The 20,134-nt window shown below is 39.7% G+C and overlaps 1 protein-coding gene across 10 annotated transcripts in view; it reads left to right on the forward strand.

Moving 5' to 3' along the window:
- DYNC1I1 (dynein cytoplasmic 1 intermediate chain 1) overlaps window positions 1–20,134 on the forward strand; it is a 191,130-nt gene that overhangs the window by 19,479 nt on the left and 151,517 nt on the right. For 5 of the 10 annotated variants that reach the window (XM_035316836.1, XM_035316829.1, XM_035316830.1 and 2 more), the window contains 2 exons: window positions 1,330–1,471; window positions 18,668–18,727. In XM_035316836.1, coding sequence (XP_035172727.1) covers window positions 1,330–1,471; window positions 18,668–18,727 — 202 coding nt within the window. The remainder of the gene's footprint in view (window positions 1–1,329; window positions 1,472–18,667; window positions 18,728–20,134) is intronic. The other 5 variants (XM_035316833.1, XM_035316831.1, XM_035316832.1 and 2 more) reach the window with 5 other exon arrangements.

Below are 20,134 nucleotides of genomic sequence, written 5' to 3' on the forward strand. Positions count from 1 at the left end.
TGATCTGTTTAGATAAAAAATAGCATTCTATCCTTTCATTCCCTATGTGTACACTAACAATTAATATACAAAGGAAGCTTAAATTCTGCCTTCACATGTGCATATGATACCCAGATCCCACTGTGAATATGGACTATGTGTGAATATACATAAACAGCCATGACATACCTGTAACCTGCCAAAGGGCTGTCATGAAGATGAATTCACTTTTCATGCTGCAGTCATTTCTGTGACAGTCTCTAGTGAGAAACCGTATGAAATGTTTGACCACATGGAAAATCCAAGTCTCTTGACAGGTCTGTCATTATACATTATAGAGCATAACAAAACAGTATAAAGTTTCACTCTGTAAAATCTATGGAAGGAAATGCACATGATTTAAACCAAATGGAAAACTTCACTTTTGCATTAAAACCCCTTTTTGTGTTTTATTCATTGTAGCTGATTTGAAGAATACTTGCATTAAACCTTTCTTGAGCCATCTCTTAATTTTAAATATTTTTGAAAAACCATTTTAAAAGAAATCAAGATATTTCTACTTTTTTATTTTTTTACTTCCTTGCTGAAGAGCTTAAACTTGGGCTGCCCTTGAGCTATGAACTTCCTTTCCTGTTAAAGGAAACAAAACTGGATTTGCATGAAATATGCTTCAAAAGCCCTGGCAAGACAAAGAGAAAATCATTTCTAGAACTTTTGCAAATAGTATCTAAACCAAGGGAAACTTTTCCTTGAGTGTTGAAATCATGTCCCACCCTAAATGGCAACCTTAAACAACCTAAATTACTTAAGAAAACATGATCACTAAGCAAACATGGTGTATTCTCACCATGCTGGGAAATGATTTTAACTAGCTGGATTTCCTTATTTAGCTTTTATTTGGGATGTCATTTCTGCACTGCAGTCTTAGAACATACCTAATGGATATTGGCTTTTAATTTAAATGGAAATTTTGAAAAGTTTGCTTGCTCTGTTGCCTCCTTGACATTACCAGAAGAGTTCACTCAGCTTTCTGACAAGACAAGGCCCTGATATTTCTTCATACCTTTAAGATCTTTTGCAAGTCATCTTTGAAATATATGCGAGAAAAAAGTGCTATTTCCGCAGATATCTCCTCCACTGATTAGTTGTAGAATCACATTGGGCTTTCAGTCCTGTCTAGATTCATGTCAGTTTTAACACTTCTAGAAGACTTAAAATTCACTTGACTCTCTTCCTTTTCTTTTTCTTTCCTTTCCTTATTTGCTTTCACCATTTCAAACTCTCCTAATCATTCATCCACTATCATTTTGGTCCATTGGTTTTGATTTGTCTGACACTGCTCTTCATCAGTGCAGTCGCTGCATGTGTTAACATGGGATACCTGTTATTTTCATTATTTAGTCCCAACCCCTATGTCTCCCTCTTCGAAATCAGTGAGCACACCCAGTGACGCAGGCAGCCAGGACTCTGGAGATCTGGGACCCATAGGAAGGTAAGACACAGAGACAATGGTGTTAAATAATTGTGTTCGCTTTGCTCTTAATTCCCTGTTTTTTACCTTTGCTTCCATAAATAAGAACATGCTGTATGTAATGTGTACTTTTGTTTCTTCATTTTCCACTATGTGTCACCATCCAGTAAGACTGGTCTTAGATGTGAGGTAAATAAATGCACGCAGCAAGATGATTTTAAGATATGAGCCAGAACCTTGTATTGGAAAGAAAAGCTGAATTTATGGTTCTAAAGAGGCCAATAGAAATCTGTCATTCTCTGTGGATATCAGCTAAAAATAGGGGAAGTGCTCAGTTATGGAACCTGTTACTCATGTGATTGTTTACAGTAATCTTTGTTCATATAACCAGTATCCTGTGAGGTCCTGTAGAGTCTGTCATTCTGTGTGTTACACCAGGCTGTCTTGGGTTCTTACACAGCTGTGCATTGCAGTGTGTGGAACTGGCAGTGGCAGAGCAGAGCTTGTATAGAAGCAGGCTGGAGCACCCTGGGACCAACTGACAATTTTGTCTTTGGAACTGTGGATATCAGAAGGTGGGAGGGAAGCAGCTCTCTTCTTGTGGAAAAGGGTGGTGGTGCGCGTATAAGGGATGGGCACAAGAGCAACCTTTGTTCAAATGGCCAAAATTTGAAATGCAAGTGGCAATTCCTGAGTAATTCCTTCTCTGGAGTAAAAAAGTAATGAGGATGCTGCTAAAAAAGTAAGGAGCATGTGTTCAAGTAAGAAGAGGCCCAAGCAGCTATTCTGTGTATTTTTGAAAAATGTAAAACATGGGTCCAAATAGCTCCTTTTGTGTTAAACTGACTCAACATAAAACCAGCTCATCAAATCTGCGAGACAAAAACTCTGCTAATGGCTTGAAAACACAGTGATTGCTGTCTGCAGTAAACAGTTGTAAGAAATAGGCGACATACTTCTACATACATAAACGCTAATGTCACAGAGTTTCAGGTCACCACATTTAATACCACACCAGCCTTCTGCTTAAAAAAATATATAATTCTGTTAGCTGAAAGTGTATTGTGTTCCCTTTCAGCCAGATGCAGACACCTTCCATTGAGATGAGGAGGTTGCACAGCTGCTGCTGAAAGCTGCTCAGCTCTTCTTCTCTGTCTACCCTCTAAAAGGAATGGAGTTTTTTAACTAGGAAAGCTCTAGCCTCTAAGATTTATCAGTTCAAAGCATTGAAAATAGTGTAATGCTACATTCACAAGCAAATGCAGTAGACTTCAGCAAGTCAGAATACTTTGAGCAGAACAAAAAGTGTTTAGACTACTGTTCAGGATAAAGTTATTTCCTGCAATCCTACAAGTAGCTGTGACAATGTTGGCTGGAGACCTCTAAATTCCTGTTTTTCTTCTGAGCGTTAATGGTGTAGCTTTTTTGATCTTAAGGTAGTGAAATGCCCTTGGAGGAATGTATTTTAACATGGCCTACACTAGCACTTGAAATTCTGCCAGCAACAGCCAACAAAAGCACATGACCAGATATCCTTACAGAGGAGAACTGAATTTGTTGTCTTCTTCAAAGCTCATGAAGTACTACATTGTGGGCTATCCTTTTAGATCCGTTTTGTTGAGGCCATACTAGGAATTCTGTGCTAATTCCAAGACCTTATCTGCAGTCCACGGGTTTGCTTGCCATCCTTTCTGACATTCACAATGCTGTGTTTTGCACCAGGACAGCTGAGGGTGTTTGTGCCTGGCCTGACTGATGTGTGGTAATGGAAGCTCCACAGGCCAATGTCCAGGCCCCAGGGAATCCCTGTGACCAGTGGGAAGCACTGGGTGGCAGTGAGTTGTCACCGGGTGTGGGTAGGTGTGTTCAGTGTGGGTTTGTGTGCACGAGTACACTCAGACATGCACGTGTGGGGGAGCTGTCCAACTCGGAGAGGAAGGAGGCTGCTACTGCCTTTGAGAGAGGCCCTATTGAGAGCTCTGAAGAAAGCAAGAGATCTTTGTGTGTCTCCATGTGAGATAACAGTTGCTGGTGCAGAACTAGGTCACGTTCATACTCCTGTGAGATGTTGGCACCTGGTAGCTGTCAGACTCAAATCTATTTATCAGGTATATCAGAGGTTTGTTTCCACTGGCAAGCACCTGTGATTTCTTACAGAACAGTGAGGATAGCTGAGCTAAGTCTAGAAATCCAAGTTTCTGACATCCACTTTTCAGGAAGGTTCTTGATAAATTGTGAGGTTTCAGACAGTGCTAAGTAGGCCTTGTCCTGGAACCACAAACCTCATTTGATCTTACATAAGAAGATGAAAACTAGCTGATAGCTTGTTCACTATGGAAGCTACTTATATGGGGAGAAGAAGGGCCCCATCAGGCACTGTGTAACAGCAGCAAATTCTTTGGCATTAAATATAAATTAAAGACAAATATAAAACCAGAAAAACTATAAAATTTTAATGATCAGACAAATTAATCACTAAAGCGATTTACTTAAAAACTCTATTGGATCCTCTATCACTGGACATTTCTCATTCAGGATAATGTGCCTGCCCAACAGGCAGATAATAGCTCAAACAGCCATTCATTCAGAAGAGTCATACAGCTTTTTGTTGCGCAGGAGGAAAAGCTACGTGGCCACAATAGTCCCTTTTGGCAGAAGATCTATACGTGAGTAGTGCTGCCGGCCTGCAGCACCATTGTCCATTATCTCCAGCATAATAGCTCGAACAACATTGCCTTTTCCCTGATGCCATTAAGATTATTAGGAGAAGGTGTGGGGAGGACTATGTAATAGCACTAAATTATGGAACCATTTCTGTCCTGTGTAGCCCAGGTTTTTCTGTGTTTTGTTGTTGTTGTTGTTGTTTTCTGCTTGACATTTAGTACCACGTTGCTATTTGTCCTTTTCACTAAGGACAGCACCAGGTTTTGGGAGCATTCCAATGTCCCGTTTGATATGTGACAAGACAGTGTGACAGCAACAGTAAGAAAGAGCATATGGTAGATGACCAGTGGTGCTTGGAATTACTTGGAATGCTTTCAGTTGGACAGGACAGGAAACATTTTTTTCTTGGTTGTAGTAGGGATCAATTCTGGGTAAGCAGAGATGTGTTATATGATGATTCTGGAAGACTTTACCGTAACTGTAAGCTTAAGAAATAGGTTTGGCATGTACTGCTCTTTGTTACTAAGCTGCTCTGAACAGTTCATTAGAGCCCTATTGCACAGAGAGCAGTTTATGTATTTCCATATAGCTTTGCACACCCTGCCTTACTTCTCTGATGACTGTGTTGCTTGTGCTACACAGATAGGCCAAAAAAATTGTATCCTAACCTGAACAGATTCCTAACTCTGGATGTTAATAATTCACAGGGCTGTCTGTCATGATGTAATTAGACATGACTCATTTGCTACAGTGAGTCACGTTGTGGGATCCCATGAAGTTTCTCCTTGGAGTGGAGTATACTCTGGCTCTTTCAGGATAAGTATTTTGTTTAGGAACATTGATGCCCTGTGTTCTGTTGCTCATGGTCAGCTCATTCATCTGTGCACAACTGAAATGTAGATTTCAGGTAACTAGATTTGAGTAGATGTTGTGAAGAAATGGGCTGAGTTGAAGGAATTTGCTGAGAGCTCCTCTGTTGTAGCATGGTGCAAGTCACAAGCTTACTCCTTCTAGGAGCTTCAGTATGAGTGATAGTTATATGCATCTCAGCCCTTCCTAGTGGATAGTCTGAATTTTTGCTACATTTGGGTGCCAGAGACCCGAGCTATCACAGTATAGCTATCATAAAACAATGCCCATGGAGAGGCATGATTTGCTAGCTATCATACCTCAGATATTCTTATATCTCATCTCCTCAGCGCTCACAGCTCCAAGCAGCATGTTTTTGTCGTCTGGGGGAGTATACAAGGACAAACCTTATACAGTGCTTCAAAGCCAGGTAGTGCAATATTAGGTCTTGTGGGTTAAGCCAGCTCTCTGGAAGAGCCTCAGTACCCTGACACAGGTAGAGCCAGAACATTAGGGTTGGTGTGCACTTTGCATGCAGGCTCAACGCAAGACAGTAGAAATCTCTCTCTGCTGGAAGGATGCGCTCCTGTGACCAAGCAACTTCCATGTGCTAATATTAGCCTGCTCTGGTGTGTATCCTTGTGTTATCTGGAGGGTGTCTGTGTGCTCAGCCTGGTGTGTTGCATGCTTGGAGGAGCTCCATTTGGGGATGGAGGTGTGATTTAGCCGTGGGGCCCATTTTTTTCCCTTTATCCTTCACTGCCTCTGTATGTTCCCATTTGGACTCATTACCATACAGTTATAGGTTTGCACAGTGGCATCCCAGTCATTGTTGAACTGGGATTAGTGTACATGTGATTGCAGTGAAGCTTCATGCATGCAGCACTTCTCTGTGTGCATTTTGCACTGGAACACGAGAATCTTATTAGGTTATGTATAAGGTTTCCCACCTTCCATCTGCTCAGTAAAATGCAAAAGGCTCAGCTGTCTTGGACATGTAAAGGTTAATGGTTGTCTTTCTTTGCAGCAACTTCAGCTTTGCTCTTTTGATTTCTAACATGCATATTTTGCGGCCAAACATTTACCTACCTGATTATTTTGTGGGCTACCATAAAGACAAAGACAAGAGGATGCGTTCTGCATCTTCTGGTAACTGCTATCAGAGAGTGGTTGCTTCGGTGTAGTCTTTTACCTGCTGTAATATAATTCAAGCATCCACATTGATAATTTCATACAATTTCTCTCACAGTCCATTAGTTTTGGTGTTCTTGTCTAGCTATAGCTACTCATTCTATAACTGTTGATCTTGCTTGGATTAGGGCACTACATAATACTTAGTTTAAATGGTTTTTACCTGGATTATGTTGTTGCCCATTGATAGCACAGTTTTTGGAATGCATTTGATGCACTGAAATCAGCAAGCTTCCTTCAGTGCGTGGAGTTTATTTGCAATAAAGCTTTGCAGGGTCAGTCCTTCTTAAGATGAAGCTGTAAATATTTAATGAGAGTTAGTGAGAAAATAAGTTTGAGCATAGCATTAGGTAGCATAGGAAAGAAAAAATAAAGGGAAATAAAATCTTTCAAAGAAGTTTTGTAGCAGTAATATGCAATTTCTCATAGGAGTTAGACCACTACATAACCCTGGCTGTCTCATCATCACCACAGTTTTTTATTTCTAAGTGAAAAGTTGCAGCCATCCTAGGAATAGAACAGCTGTCTCTAATGCTGGAGGGCTTTCCTCGGGGGAGCTGTATTGCCTTTGGTTGGGGCTGTTGGCATGCTTTTTTGTCCACTGTGTCAGTTCATCTTGCAGTGACTGTGACCTCTGAATGTGTCCCCAGACTGTGTTCCAGACAGCACAGTAGCAGCTGTCACAACAGCTTGGATGTTCTTACTGACAGGGAATCAAGAGCGTGTCTTCTGTTCTCTTACTCTCTTTTGAAGTTTGCTGACAATATTTGTCTCCATCTGTCTAAGTTTTAATCAAATGTGATTCTGAGTTTCTTCCATCTACCATGCACACTTTGAGCTCTTTGGGTATATAAAGAATAACTCACGATATGTTTTCTTTCACCGTCTTGATGTCTATCCTCAGTTTGTATTGACCTGATGCAGGGAGAAGCAGATGTAATTCCAGACCTTTTTCTCTGCGTTCTAGTATTTACTCATTTTTTTTTTTGTGTAGTTATTCAGTGTTCAGCTTTTATACAATGCCTAAACACACACATTGGACTTGAGTTAAATCTACATCGCTTCATGTCTGAACCTCAAACACAAACGTTTCTTCTTTCTCAGGTAATACAGTCACAGGGAAGGAGGTAGTTCTGGAGCATCTGGGCACTGAGTGAGTCAGTGCATGGCACTTAATATATTTACCCTTTTGCAGTTTTGAGTGTAATCTTGCTCACTGTCAAGTTAAAAAAAGCTACATCTAGTTAGTAAGCATGCTCTTTGCCACATAACAATTAAAATCAAAAAGATTTTGTTTGCTGATATCTCATAAGTGTATCCAAATGTCACTGAAGTCTTTATGTTCTGTGCTTTTTGGGCTTTTTGCCTGAAAAATCAGGCTTGGCAACTCAGCTTTTATTTTCACCGTTTTATTTTTAAACAACTCCTTATTTAGTACAGTAATATAACGCATTGACAAGTTGAAGAAAGGGTGCCAGGATGCCTCTCCCCTTTTTAGATGTCTGCTTTGCTGTTCAGTTAGACACATGCAGAAGGCAAAGGTAGAGGCTGGTTCCGTTCTCTGGTTCAGTTGTACAGGAAGGTTGGGCTATTGCAGTGGATTGTCTTTTACAGTCCGTGCAGCGTATTTCCCATCCTCTCTTTAGGTACAGAAAACATCTCATATAGACCATAATAAAAACACATTTCTGTGAGATCTGCTAAAACTACTGCCACATAACCACATTGCCCAGGGCTCAGCTTCTTTATCATTAAGTAAGTGCCTTTAACGGGTTCTGTGCAGTGATGCTGTTCATCATTGCTGCTTAGCTTTAAATTCTCAGCACTTCATTGTGTCACCCATTTCACAAATGACTGGGATCCTCTGTAAATGTGATCAGTACAAGTGGGTCTATGTTGTGTTGCCTCAGGAACAGCGGCTTTAACTGTTATTAGTAGCAGATTTTTTTTATGTTTTGGTGTTGTTTTTTTTTTTGTTTTTTTTTTTAAGATCATTTTATATGTGCAAAATGGCTTGTAAATGTCTGTTTTGCTGGCATACATATTTCATAAATGTGCTGAGCCAAAGGGAGGCACAGAACAATGTAAAGACTTGAAGAGAGCTGCAGGAAAGACCAAGGGAAAATAGCTACTTTATGGTGATCTTAACTTGAATGGGGTTTTATTCTAAAAAGAAGGATTTTAAGACTAGGGACTGTTGTGCAGCACAGACATGAATCTGAGTGGAGAGCCAAGAGAAAGCTTTGTTTGGTGGCTAGAGGCACGTGAGGTAACCCATGGGGTGCTAGAGCTGTCCCTCTGTTTTGGTGGCTTAGAGTTTGGGATGGGATGTTTGTTGTCACATGGCAAGGGAGAAATATACATTCCAGCTGTTCAGTTTTTTCCTATATTTACCATGATACCCTCATCAGGATCTCTTGGCGCATGAGTTTCATCTTATGGTTTCTTTCAGTGTTAGAGGCCAAATTGTGCCTGAAGTCTGGCCTGAATCTTCCTGATGTGTGTGAAGGAGTGACCCAGGTACATCCTAGCTGCCTCAGCTATCACTGCTGTTGAAATTCACTGAAATTCTCTGCTTTTTAAAGCAAAGCAGCAAATCTCTCACACTTCCCATTCGCAACCTGTTTACGTGACAGGAGCCATGCTGGCCAATCCTTTTCCACAGAGTGCAGCCTGCTCAGTGTGAATGCTGCATGGAGCTGCTTGCACATATCGTGGCTTGCCCTATATAGGTCCATATATATGGGGCTGGAGGAAATGGGGGGTTTCTTGCGTCCTGTTCCCTCCTTTTGTGCCTGCACAAGAACAACCACGATCCTACTCCGTTACATTCAGTGTATATATTTAGCACAAAATATCCAAAGCCTCTCCCTGCCGATTTTTTTTTTAGCCTATAAACATAAGCAGACACCTTTGGGACTGATATTTGGCAGTTGCTTTCAAGTGTCTGCACATCTGACCTAGAAAGCAAGGAGTGTTTCTCAGTGCATGCCAGTTACAAAGTCAGAACGGTCCATATTAATTAGAATCATCTGCAATCCTTTTAGCATGTGAGCCTGTGGCATCATTAAGGATTTTTGTACTTTCATTGCTGAAGGATGGATAGAGTTCAGTCCTCCAGATCTTTGATTATTTTTCTCATTAGCAAGCATCTCCATGCTCTAAATTAAAGGAGAAGGGAAGATTGCCATTCCCAGGGTGCTTCATAAAATGCCTTGGAAACCTGAGCCCCAGCTGCATCCAGAAGAAAATAATATTAATGTTTAAAGCCCCACTTAACCATTTGGATTATCAGCAGTAATTATTTTTCTGTATCTTTTTCCAGGCATATCATGCATATATTTAGTCTCATAATCAGATGATTTGGGGGACTAAAACACTAATGCTTTCAGGAAAGAAAGAAAAAAAAAAAAAAGGTCATTTTATTAATCTTCAAAACAACTTACTTGCTAAGGCCAGCTCAGCCTAAACAGAATTTCTCTGGCATAGAATCTCATCTTGATTTAATTAAATTTTGTGAGATTATCTCTTATGTTAAACTGTTTAACGTAGTTAAACTGGTACAGTTTATGCATGTAGACTTTTTCTTTCTCACTAGCCTATTCAAAAGCTCCTCAGAAAATACCCATTCACAATTTTATGTTTAATCTGGAAAAATAAAAAGAGACTCTGAGTAGCTATTTCAGTAACTCCTTTTTTTAGGAATTTTCTTCAAGTCCATAAAATGCAAATTCTTGCCACTGGAAAGATTTCACTAGATCCCCAGATCAATGCTCTAATAGTTCAGAAGCAGAATAAATCTAAGCTGGTCTATTAAAAGTCAGATAATAGTGTCCTGAACATTTTTGGCATTTTAACAGTTGATGTGAGAAATTCTAACATTTTGATAACTGTCATAAGTGAGTTCTAGTTTTCAATTTTCTATTTTGTAGCAAAAATCTCCGCCTCTTCTGGAAGGATTTTGCTGTTTCTGTTCATACACATAGGTACAGTATCACAAAATAAATTGTGTAAAGGAAGGAAAGCATCAACTCTTCTCCTAGCTAGTCTGTTACTCTGACACTAATGTGAAATTTTGCCTTTTTTCACCTTCTTCAGTTGAATAATACCAGACAGTATTGTAGCTTCTGGCCTTCCTGGTAGCTGTTTGACTCTTCTGAAACGCTATGGATTGTCTTTACTAGTTTTGATTAATAAGTGTAGCCTTGTCTTTTATGGGACTGTTTCCAAAGTCCCCGGAAGTTTTTGAGAAAACTTTCCTTATATACAAATCCTTTTGGATCGAAGTGCCCCAGCGTGAGTACTTCAGGTCCTTTAAAGCATCAGCAGGAGCTGATAACATTTATGATCATCTGAGTTCTGTTTTGTCACTTAGAAATATTATTGGTGTAAAAATATATATATATATATAAATAATTTTCAAACTGCTTCAGGGTTTGCTACAAGAACAAAGTGACTTGTGCCTTCCCCCTCCTGAACATGTTTTTTATTAATGCACTTTCAAGATGACAGTTCATGCTATCCAGCACTTACAGTAAATCTATGTGAATTCATAGGCTCAGCAGAAGCTTCTAACTATGTGACCTTTTGTCCTCACAGATACTGCCTGCTGTTCACAGTGACCCTTCTGGTAAACCAGCATAAATTTCCAGACTAAGATTTCTGTAGCTATAGCATAGAAACTGTGAGAATGACAAGGCTCGTTACATTGCCAGGAGATCATATCCTGTAAAGTAGACCTGAATCTAAAGGACAGACTCCAAATAAATGAAGTAAGTTCAGCAGATTGGATGCATTTAAGTTCTGATTTACTTAGTGGAATTCTATGGAATTGAAATCAACAAGGTGTTTGTCCCGTTTTATGTCCTTACAATTACAACCATGCCAGAATTGTTCATTCTGATTTAAATTTCAGGTGGATTTTGAAAATTTTTAAAATACATTCAGCAATATAGCCTTGATTTAAGAAGAATGTTGAAATATACACAGGTTTTAAATGTTACCATGTCTATGATTTTTTATAAATATACCTAAAAAAAAAAAAGAGTTTTTAAAACTCATGTCCTTCTGAGAAGTGCTATTAAGGTTGCCAGGCAGCTGAAAGACAGTGTTCTGCTCCCAGGGAGGTCGGGGTTGCTCTTTTTATTGGTGAAGACTGGAAGTCTGAGGTGTCAGCCTGCTTGGAAGTGTAAATGCAAGCCCAAGTATCTGGCTGAGCTCCAACACTGGTGCCAAACTCCTTGCTCACTGAATGCGTTATGGCATTTTACTTTATGATTACCAGCCCAGCTCTGAATGCAAGGACCCACAGTGATGTCAGGCCATTCTGCTGTACAAGCGTAAGTGAGCGTCTTGTTGAGAGGCACAAACCCTCCCTAAATGCTGATAGCCATCTTGCTTATAATGTGCTTCGGAAAACAAGAAGCACAAGGAAGGTATTTTCTTTTTGCCAATCCTTTCAAAGTGGAACAGATCTGCTAAACAGAGCACAGATGGCACCAAAATAGTGGCTTAAATGCAAAACACCAATTGAGGCAAGTGGTACTTTTCCATCTCTGAGTAATAGCTCTGAGTCTTCTTTTTCTTGATGGATTTTGTTTTGGAGACACATTTTAAATGTATGACAAATATCAAAAAGTGAAAATTACAGAGGAGAAAATTAAGAATACAAAAATCTAGAATGAAAGGAATAAAAACAAACAGCTTATCTATACACGTATATATTTTCAAACGTGCAGTAATTTCTCACCAACAGCTTTCTAGTTCAGACTTCCTAATTAACCATAAAGTGGCTTTGGAGAAACTGAGTTAGACACAACAAAGGTTGGAACTCTTTAAAATTTTATACTCTTTAAAATTTAAACTCTTTACAATTATGCAGCCTTAAATTCATTCTGGTAATATTCAGACCTTGGGGGAAAAAAAGTCTGGATACATGATAGATTACATTAATCTTGCAAATAATACTGGATTGTAATTTAGATGAAAGTATTTTGTATCATATTGAAAAAAATGCATTTAAACATGTCTAAACCCTAGTATTTTACTGGCGATTTTAAAATAAGATCTCTCAATTGTAGCATGTAGTATTTTTAAGAGTATATGAGTTGGGTGGAACCTCTTCTTCAGTATTTTATCCATATACAGATGCACAGTTCTTAATGTAAGCAGTTCTGAATCTCGTGGAAATTGTGGTCTAGGCCTGTATTTTAAGCACAGGGCTCATCTTTGTATCAGAGCAGAAAACAAGAGTCTTGTTATTCTTTACTAGCTAGGACTTTGGCCTAAAGCACTATTATTTATTTATTTTTTTGGACTGCTCTTTTTTCCTACTTCACTTTTTGGCAAGTTACTTTTGAAGTTAGAAGAAAAGAAAGCAAGAACTAGGTGGAACACTTCAGGCCTTCAAATAGCTCTGCTGTCAGAGCAGATAGCATCTTGGCTCTTCAACGCATGCTAGCAGGAGGGTAAAAGAGAAGAGCACGGAATCACACAACCCCAGCACTGGAAGGCTGAGATTGGAAGGCACCTCTGGATGTTGTCAAGTGGAACCCCTCTGCTCAGGGCAAGGTCACCTAGAACAGGCTGCTCAGGCCATGTCATTCCTCTCAGTTTTGTGTCATCTACAGACGTGCTGAGAGAGCACTTTGCTCTGTCCTATAGGTAATTAATTAAGATGTTTAATAGTGTTGGACTCAGACTTCATCTCAGGGTACTCCACTAGTGACTGGCCTCCAGGTGGACATTGTACTGCTGACTGCAGTCTTCTGAGCATGGCAGTTCAGCCAGTTTTCAATCTACTCAGTGTCCGCTTACCTAGTCCATACTTCGTCAGATTGTCTATGGGGATAGTTTGGGAAAAGGTATCAAAAGCCTCACTAAACTTGAGATATTTTGTAGATAGATTGGTTGGTTAAGCACATTTTCCCCTTCATAAATCCATGCTGACTACTCCCAGTCACCTTCTCCATCATGTGCTTAAAAATATCTTCCAGGAGGATTTGTTCCTTCACCTTACCAGGGACTGAGATGGGGCTGACTGGCCTGTAGATCACCAGACCCTCTTTCAAACACAAGTTAGATGCACTCATGGTCCCACCATCAGTGGCCAGGGGAGGGATAGTTTCTTGAGAATGGGGTGGCAGAGAGGAAAGATACCCATGCTGCTCCACTGTGGGGGTGTAATTGAAGATATTTCAGTGGGTTGATCATCCACCTGGCCTTTCTCCCCAGATTCCCTGTGGACAGCCACCTCTGACACCAACTAATGGTTGAGTCTAGGTTGGGTACTCAAAACTCGTATATGGAGCAGTCTCCTGTCTTTGTGCTCCTGTGCAGAGAGCCAGTGATTACTTGTTTCCCTGCTAGAGCACTTCCTTCAGGTGCCGGAATATAGACGGGTATAAATATCCCTGCTGTCTTGGACAGGGAAAGTGGCAATAGTGATTTCTTCCCAACATTCATATAATTTTAGAAGCATTACTCTGATAAGCTAAGGTGGTTTGAGACTTGATATGCTGTCACTGACTCCCTCTTCATTTTTTTGTCTCTCAGTTTGGGAACAGTCTATGTTTTGCATAATGGGATTGGCCTCTGATCTATGAAAACATCCGTGCAGTTCAATCTGTGGAGCCATGGCACACTACTTCACAGTATTTTGGGGTTAGAAGGGGACAGTTATTCTCCACACAAGGGATCATTTTAGGATGTTGCTGTTAGAAGATGCTGGATCTGGGATCTGTCCTGTCTAATGGTGTTTCATTAGAGAATGAAGTGTATCACCTAGTAGTACCTGGTGATAGGAGATACAGTAACATGGTATTTATTTTTCTCCAGTTCTGCTTGAAGGAACGATTTGCAATGCAGCAAAGAGATTTCTACCCTGCAGGAGGCCCCTTGGAAAAGCAGGGTTTGCTGTTATTTCTGTGAGTAGCCTTTTTCAAAAGCACGCATTTTCAGGCCTGGCTGCTCTTGACCTGGGAAGGGAAAGTGGGGGAGAAGTCATGCAGAACACATGTTCTGCAGCATCAGCAACAGATGAGGGAGGATTTGATTTTAGCTTCAGGGAAGAAGAGTCAGAACAAAGCTGCCAGCATGCTGGATTAGGGCATTTACCAGAGCTGAGTTGTACCACAATCTGACCATAATTCAGGGTATTAAATATCCTTTCATGATGAGGTTTTAATAAGCGTATGTGTTGGCACTGATGCCTTACATGTTTCATATACTATCATAAAGGCCAGATCCAAAGTTTTTTAAATCAGCTGAGAAGTACTCACGAATTTCAGACAGTTTTAGATTATAAAAGTGATGCTTCATTAATGCATTGTGAGGTTGGGAATTTCCTAAAAGAGTTCAAATGTTTTATTTTATTTGTAGTTTGTTTGTTTTAGCCTTTTCCACATTTTTAATCTACATAAACAACATGATGCAGTTAGAATAAAACAGTCTGGAAGTAAGGTTCCAGAGGGCACCCTAACACATGGCAGAGTGTCTGCTTTTCCTTTGTAGTAATAATACAGAAAAGGGAATGCTTCTGTTCAAATTCCTTTTACTTCCTGAAATTTTGCAATAGCTCCCATCCTCTTAGAATTCTGTTCTGAATATCTCCCTAAGGCTGTGGACAGAATAGAAAAATGTAACAACGTGCTTTACCATCAAATCTGTTCTTAAATGTGTGACATCTTGGTCTCTTTCTCCCCTTGCTTTCTTTCTTCCTGCAGGTTATTCCCTTACTGACTGGGGAGAAAGAAGATGCATTGCATCTAAACAAACTAGTACTTTTTCAGTACAAATAGCTGAAACAGCACCAGCATCTAAGAATGCTGTCCTAAATTCCTGAATTACTGAGTTCATAATACATAGCAAATAGAGAATACTAAAATAGAGGATCTAAAGGCATGAAAGCAGAACATTTTAAAGAGAGGTAATAACACCTCTACCTTGTCTAATTAGTGCAAGATCTTAAAGTCCTCGTTCCCTTCATGCTGCTTTAGAACGATCTGTTATTTGATAATAGTTAGTTTTTTATCCTACGATCACTCAAGGGCAGCTGTTGTTCACCAAACGTGTGGTAGGAAGATTGATAGCAGGACTATTGTTTGTCACTGCGTGGGAGACTTATGTAGCAACCGGCTTTGAAACAATGGGGAGTTCTCATTAAAACAGTGTCTCTGCTTTCTGGGTGGTGGGAACAGGCTGATCTGGCTTAGTCCTGGCTGGGACTCTCATGACCTGTGAGTTTCCTTCTGTGGAGTTTCCAGGGTCTCTTCCAATGCCATGTGCACTCAGTTCACCTGAAGAAGGAGGCTCAACTCAGATGGACTCCAGGAGATTTGTGGAAGGATGGTAATGTGCGAGGGAGCGCTGCTTTTAGCTGCTGTCTAATGCTCAAGTCTCTTTTCCCCATTAAAATGTGGCAAAATGCTTTAGACTTCTTCTATGTAGACCTGTGCCAAAATCCATTCAGCCTGTTCAAGGTGACTTTCCCCAAATGATGCTCACTCGTACTGAGTGGGAGCACCTGTGCCTGACTGGCGAGCTACCAGTCAAACAGTTCACCTAGGCCCATGCACTTGTCTTTGGGCTCTGCAGTGTTACTCCCTCTGCCCCTGTCTTTGGGTGGCTGAAGTCCCAAAGCCAAAATCAGTTTTTACATATGAGGAAGAAAGAAAAAAGAGCAGCAATATGTAATCCTTTTCTTCATGAAGAAATAAATCTTTTGGGAAAGAATTTGTGCACTAGATTTGATAAAGGTTAACACTGATTTTTGACCCAGATGCAATGGCATTTCACAATCCCCATTGAGAGCTGTCGGCAGGAGAACAAGCAGGTAATGTAATGCTCATCCAAATGATCAGGGAATGCCATACAGTCTGCTCATCACAAACAGATTAGCTTTACTTTCCCAGTCCAGGTGACAGCACAGGCAAGTTAACAGCATCTTTGTGTTGCTAGTCCATCAAGAATCTCTTTATTCCTTCTCTGGTGTTATTGCCAGGGGAACTGGCTACATTGCAGGTCCATATTACATCTCGACTGTTCTCTCACTTTCATTTTGATCTGCAGACATTCTTCAGGTAGCAGGAAGAAGTAAAGGACAAACCACTCTTGTTCCTTGAAGCATGTAGTTGCTTCCTGATGTAAGTGTAGCCACTTGCATTGGTGTCTCCTAGGGCAAGGCTTGGGACCTGAAGATCTGCTACCTGCAGCCTCAGTTTTTGCAATAACGTTGTTCAGCCGAGCTTGAGAGGACAACACAGCAGATCACTTCCTTATCTATTTTTCAAGCCTTTGGAAGTGGTAGCATGATACAGAAGAAAACAAGTACCATTTGGAGTACAAATCTAATAAATATATATATATATTTTGGACGAGGGGTTGAATGCATTTCTTTGCATCAAAAATTCCCACAATAAGTATTGCTGTGCTCATATTTGGGGGATTTGAGTGCCGTCTCGAGTGTGTGAGCTCTCTAAATCTATTTTGTTCAGGCAGCCAACTGAGTGTGAGGTAAATGTGCCCTCTTGTAACTTGGTCTGGATTCTCAGAGGTGGACTGTAAGGTCTGGGTCTTTGCAGAGACCTGTTGCAAGCTCTTGTTGTAATCATTTGTTAATGGGGTTTTTCTGATGGAATAGTCTTTATTAGTCTTCCCTTGGGAACTTTTGTACATTTGGAAATGGATGGAGGGGTGAAATAACTGTAATAAGTTATGTATATTGTCTTGTAACTGTTTGGAAAGCCTGTATAAGTAGTCCCTAGGCAGCTGTAACATTAGAAATGGGCATATGCATAGTGAGTCCTGCTGCATGTTACTGACCTCGGTGACATTACAAGACATTTTCACACAGATAGCATTTTTAATGAGATATGTGTAATGGATTAGACACTGATGCTTTTGCATTGCATCAGGCATTCAGATCTTTATGTCCACTTACCTTTCTGCTGTACTTGAGCTACAGTCAAGTTGCAGGGAAAATAATCTGTTTTTTATTACTGTATTATTATTATTTTTTTTTATCTCTGACCCTTTGGTAATACTGTTTCATTTTAGAGGAGTCTTTCTGTATCATTGTAGAGTCTTTAATGCCAATACACATCACTATGGGTTATAATAACTTAAGGGGAATAAGTACCCTTATACTACATGTAATGCAGGCACCTTTTCATTACAGTTCTTTATTCTTTTTGTACACGCAGGGTGTTGAGATAGATTGATTATCTTTCACTCTGACACGACGGAGTGAATCATCACTCTGACATGATGGAGTGAATCACATGCCCTTGTCTGACTTTCTAGAGAGTGAGTTAACATCGGTAATAGAATGGGTGTGTTTAGTGAGTATAGGAGGTAGCAAAATTGTATGGCTCTATGAGATCTATTTCTCATCTAACTCAGTAGCTTTTCAGTTTATATGAAAGATTCATCGGCAGAAGTTGCTACTGTTGCAGAAGGGATTGTGTAGATTGAAGATGGATGGTTATATGGCTGGGTTTAGCTGGATGTGATGAAAGTATATTCTCTGTATCAAAATACTATCCAAAAGAAAAGAGTGGAGTTTTGAATTTTGAGGACTATCATTATCAACTGCATATACATGACTTGCTTGCTTTAGTGTGGGAGTGCTTTCCTTTGCTTTAGCCTCTACTAGTGAGTACAATGCATAATCTAGTGTTCATATCACAGAACAACGTGGCCAGGAGCCAAACTTGTATTCCTGATGCTGTCATGGACAGTTCTCTTGCATATGATGTATGGCTTCATTAGGGTGGAAAAATAAAGTAAAATAATAACAAAAAAAGAGTAGGCGTCTTTGAAAAACTTGAAATTTTTGAAAATTTTCTGTGACAATCCCACATGAGCGTAGACCATTAAGAAACTGCCATCATCTGATTTCTCCAGATGGGTCATTCCCCTCTCCCCTGGAAATTTTATGTGGATGAAAAGAAGAGGAATATGTTTATTTGTCCCAGGTGCCTCCATAACGTGTCAGAGCTGGTGTCAGTGTGCTATTTGTTTGTAATGTTTGTGCCCAGAGCACTCTTTACAGGAAGGTTTACAGTCAGTCTTAGGAGTATACTAGACTAGACTGCTCTTCAGTGGAATTCATGGCAAGCGTTCAATCCACTTTATGAAAAAAAAAAAAAAAAAAAAAAAACATGATTACAATAAATTTTACCTAAAAATTTTACATATTGTGTGCATCAACCATAATTGGAGGGTTAGAAGTCTTTCAGAAAAAAGGAAAAATATATGTTTTATTAATTAAATTCTGAAAGGAAACCCAGCTTCTCCCCTTTTGTTTATTGATAATGTTTAATTTTAATAGTCCTGTCATAGGCTAGTAGCAAACCTTGTTTGACATACTGTGGCTCTCCCTTGCACTTGGAGGTTGAATGTTCTACATACAGCATGTAACTAATGAGATGGGGTTTTGTTCATCCTTTCAGTTAATTCTGTGTGTTCTTTTTTTTTCCCCCCGTTGTGCTGCACGGCTGATTACCACCCTAGGACCTTGCAATGGGACACAGACCCCTCAGTGCTGCAGCTCCAGTCTGACTCTGAACTTGGGTATATGTCAGCTCTTTTTGTTATTCATTTATCATTTCTTTGCAAGAATTACGTTGCAAATGCTTCCCAGTTGAGCTGTTTTTATGTGATTTTCATTTGCTTTGTTGACTCAAGAAGACCATAATTTAAGTTTCTTTAATCAATAAGAAGCTTCAGCAAAGACATCTTTCTGGAAAAAAAATAACTCTTTAAAGAAGCTCATGAAAATATAAGTTGCTGTTTCTGTTGCCTGAAACACAATACAAATAACTATTTCATTACAGATGAAATGTTATTATTGTGGCACTTTAATGTGCATGTGCAGTTACGCTGCTCTTGTTTGTACCTGTTGATTCAGACTTTTCTTTCTGAATCATTTGCAAGGTACTTTTGCCCCCTCCTTCTTGTCCTTGCCATAGTTATGTTGTTTCCATATGCAATAACAATTTCCCCCTTTTCCTTAGGAGCTGTATATGCATTTATAAATGTGCACTTAAATATCACTGTCCAAGGGTAAATGGACTATAAATTATCATAGTCCAAGAGCAAATGCCATTTTAGTTGAGTTGAGGTCAATCAAGCATTTCCTACTTACACTCTAGGGCTAAGATTATTATTCTCCAGTTTGGGGTGGAACTTCTCTACCCCAACCATCTGAAAAAGTTACTTACTTTAGATAGCAGAATCTAACTAGTGCAGTTAGCCAAGTGTACCACACATTTATATTTTAAAATGTCGCTATATTAGAGAACAGAGGTTAATGTTTGTCATGAATGTAGTATAACGTCATTAAGAAAAGCCATTACACTTTCTCTCTTATCTACTGTGGGCAATCAAGGAAAATCAGAAACAAAGTTTTCCGCTGGACTTAGCTAATGTCAGCACTGTGATATTGCTGAAACTCCAAGTACATGAGTATGGCTTGGCAACTATAAAAAATATACAAGTTTCTGAATCTGGATCACCTGTGTGATCACTGAAGTTATTAGACTGCATTAGCAAGTGAAAATGCTGTTTATTAGCATCCCAGACTGACTTTTACAGTCTCTTCCAGATGAGGAAATTGGTTGCCGTGTTTTCTAGTTAAGAAGTAGCAAAGGGAGAGAAAATTAATAGTACAGGAAAAACAGCAAGATTTGAAGATATGAAATGCCTACCTGCAGACATATTTAGGATAAATTGTTCCTCTAAAAAGGAGAGGCAATGGTCCTTCAAGTTCTTCAGCACTTGAGTCATAAGCAAAACCCTATCTCTGTGCTGAAGTTGTTCCACCTGTGGACTTAAAGGCTTTGCTGTCTGTGTCTCCAAACGAGCATCTTAAGTTTCTACTAGTTCTTGGTGTTTTCTCCCCACTAATTCATGTGAAATTAATTCACCATTCTCTAGGCTTCAAAAAGCCCAAAGATTTTCCTTTAATTATTGATTGAC

This window comes from Oxyura jamaicensis, chromosome 2 (genome assembly GCF_011077185.1).
Source record: "Oxyura jamaicensis isolate SHBP4307 breed ruddy duck chromosome 2, BPBGC_Ojam_1.0, whole genome shotgun sequence".
In the NCBI taxonomy this organism is placed as follows: Eukaryota; Metazoa; Chordata; class Aves; order Anseriformes; family Anatidae; genus Oxyura; species Oxyura jamaicensis.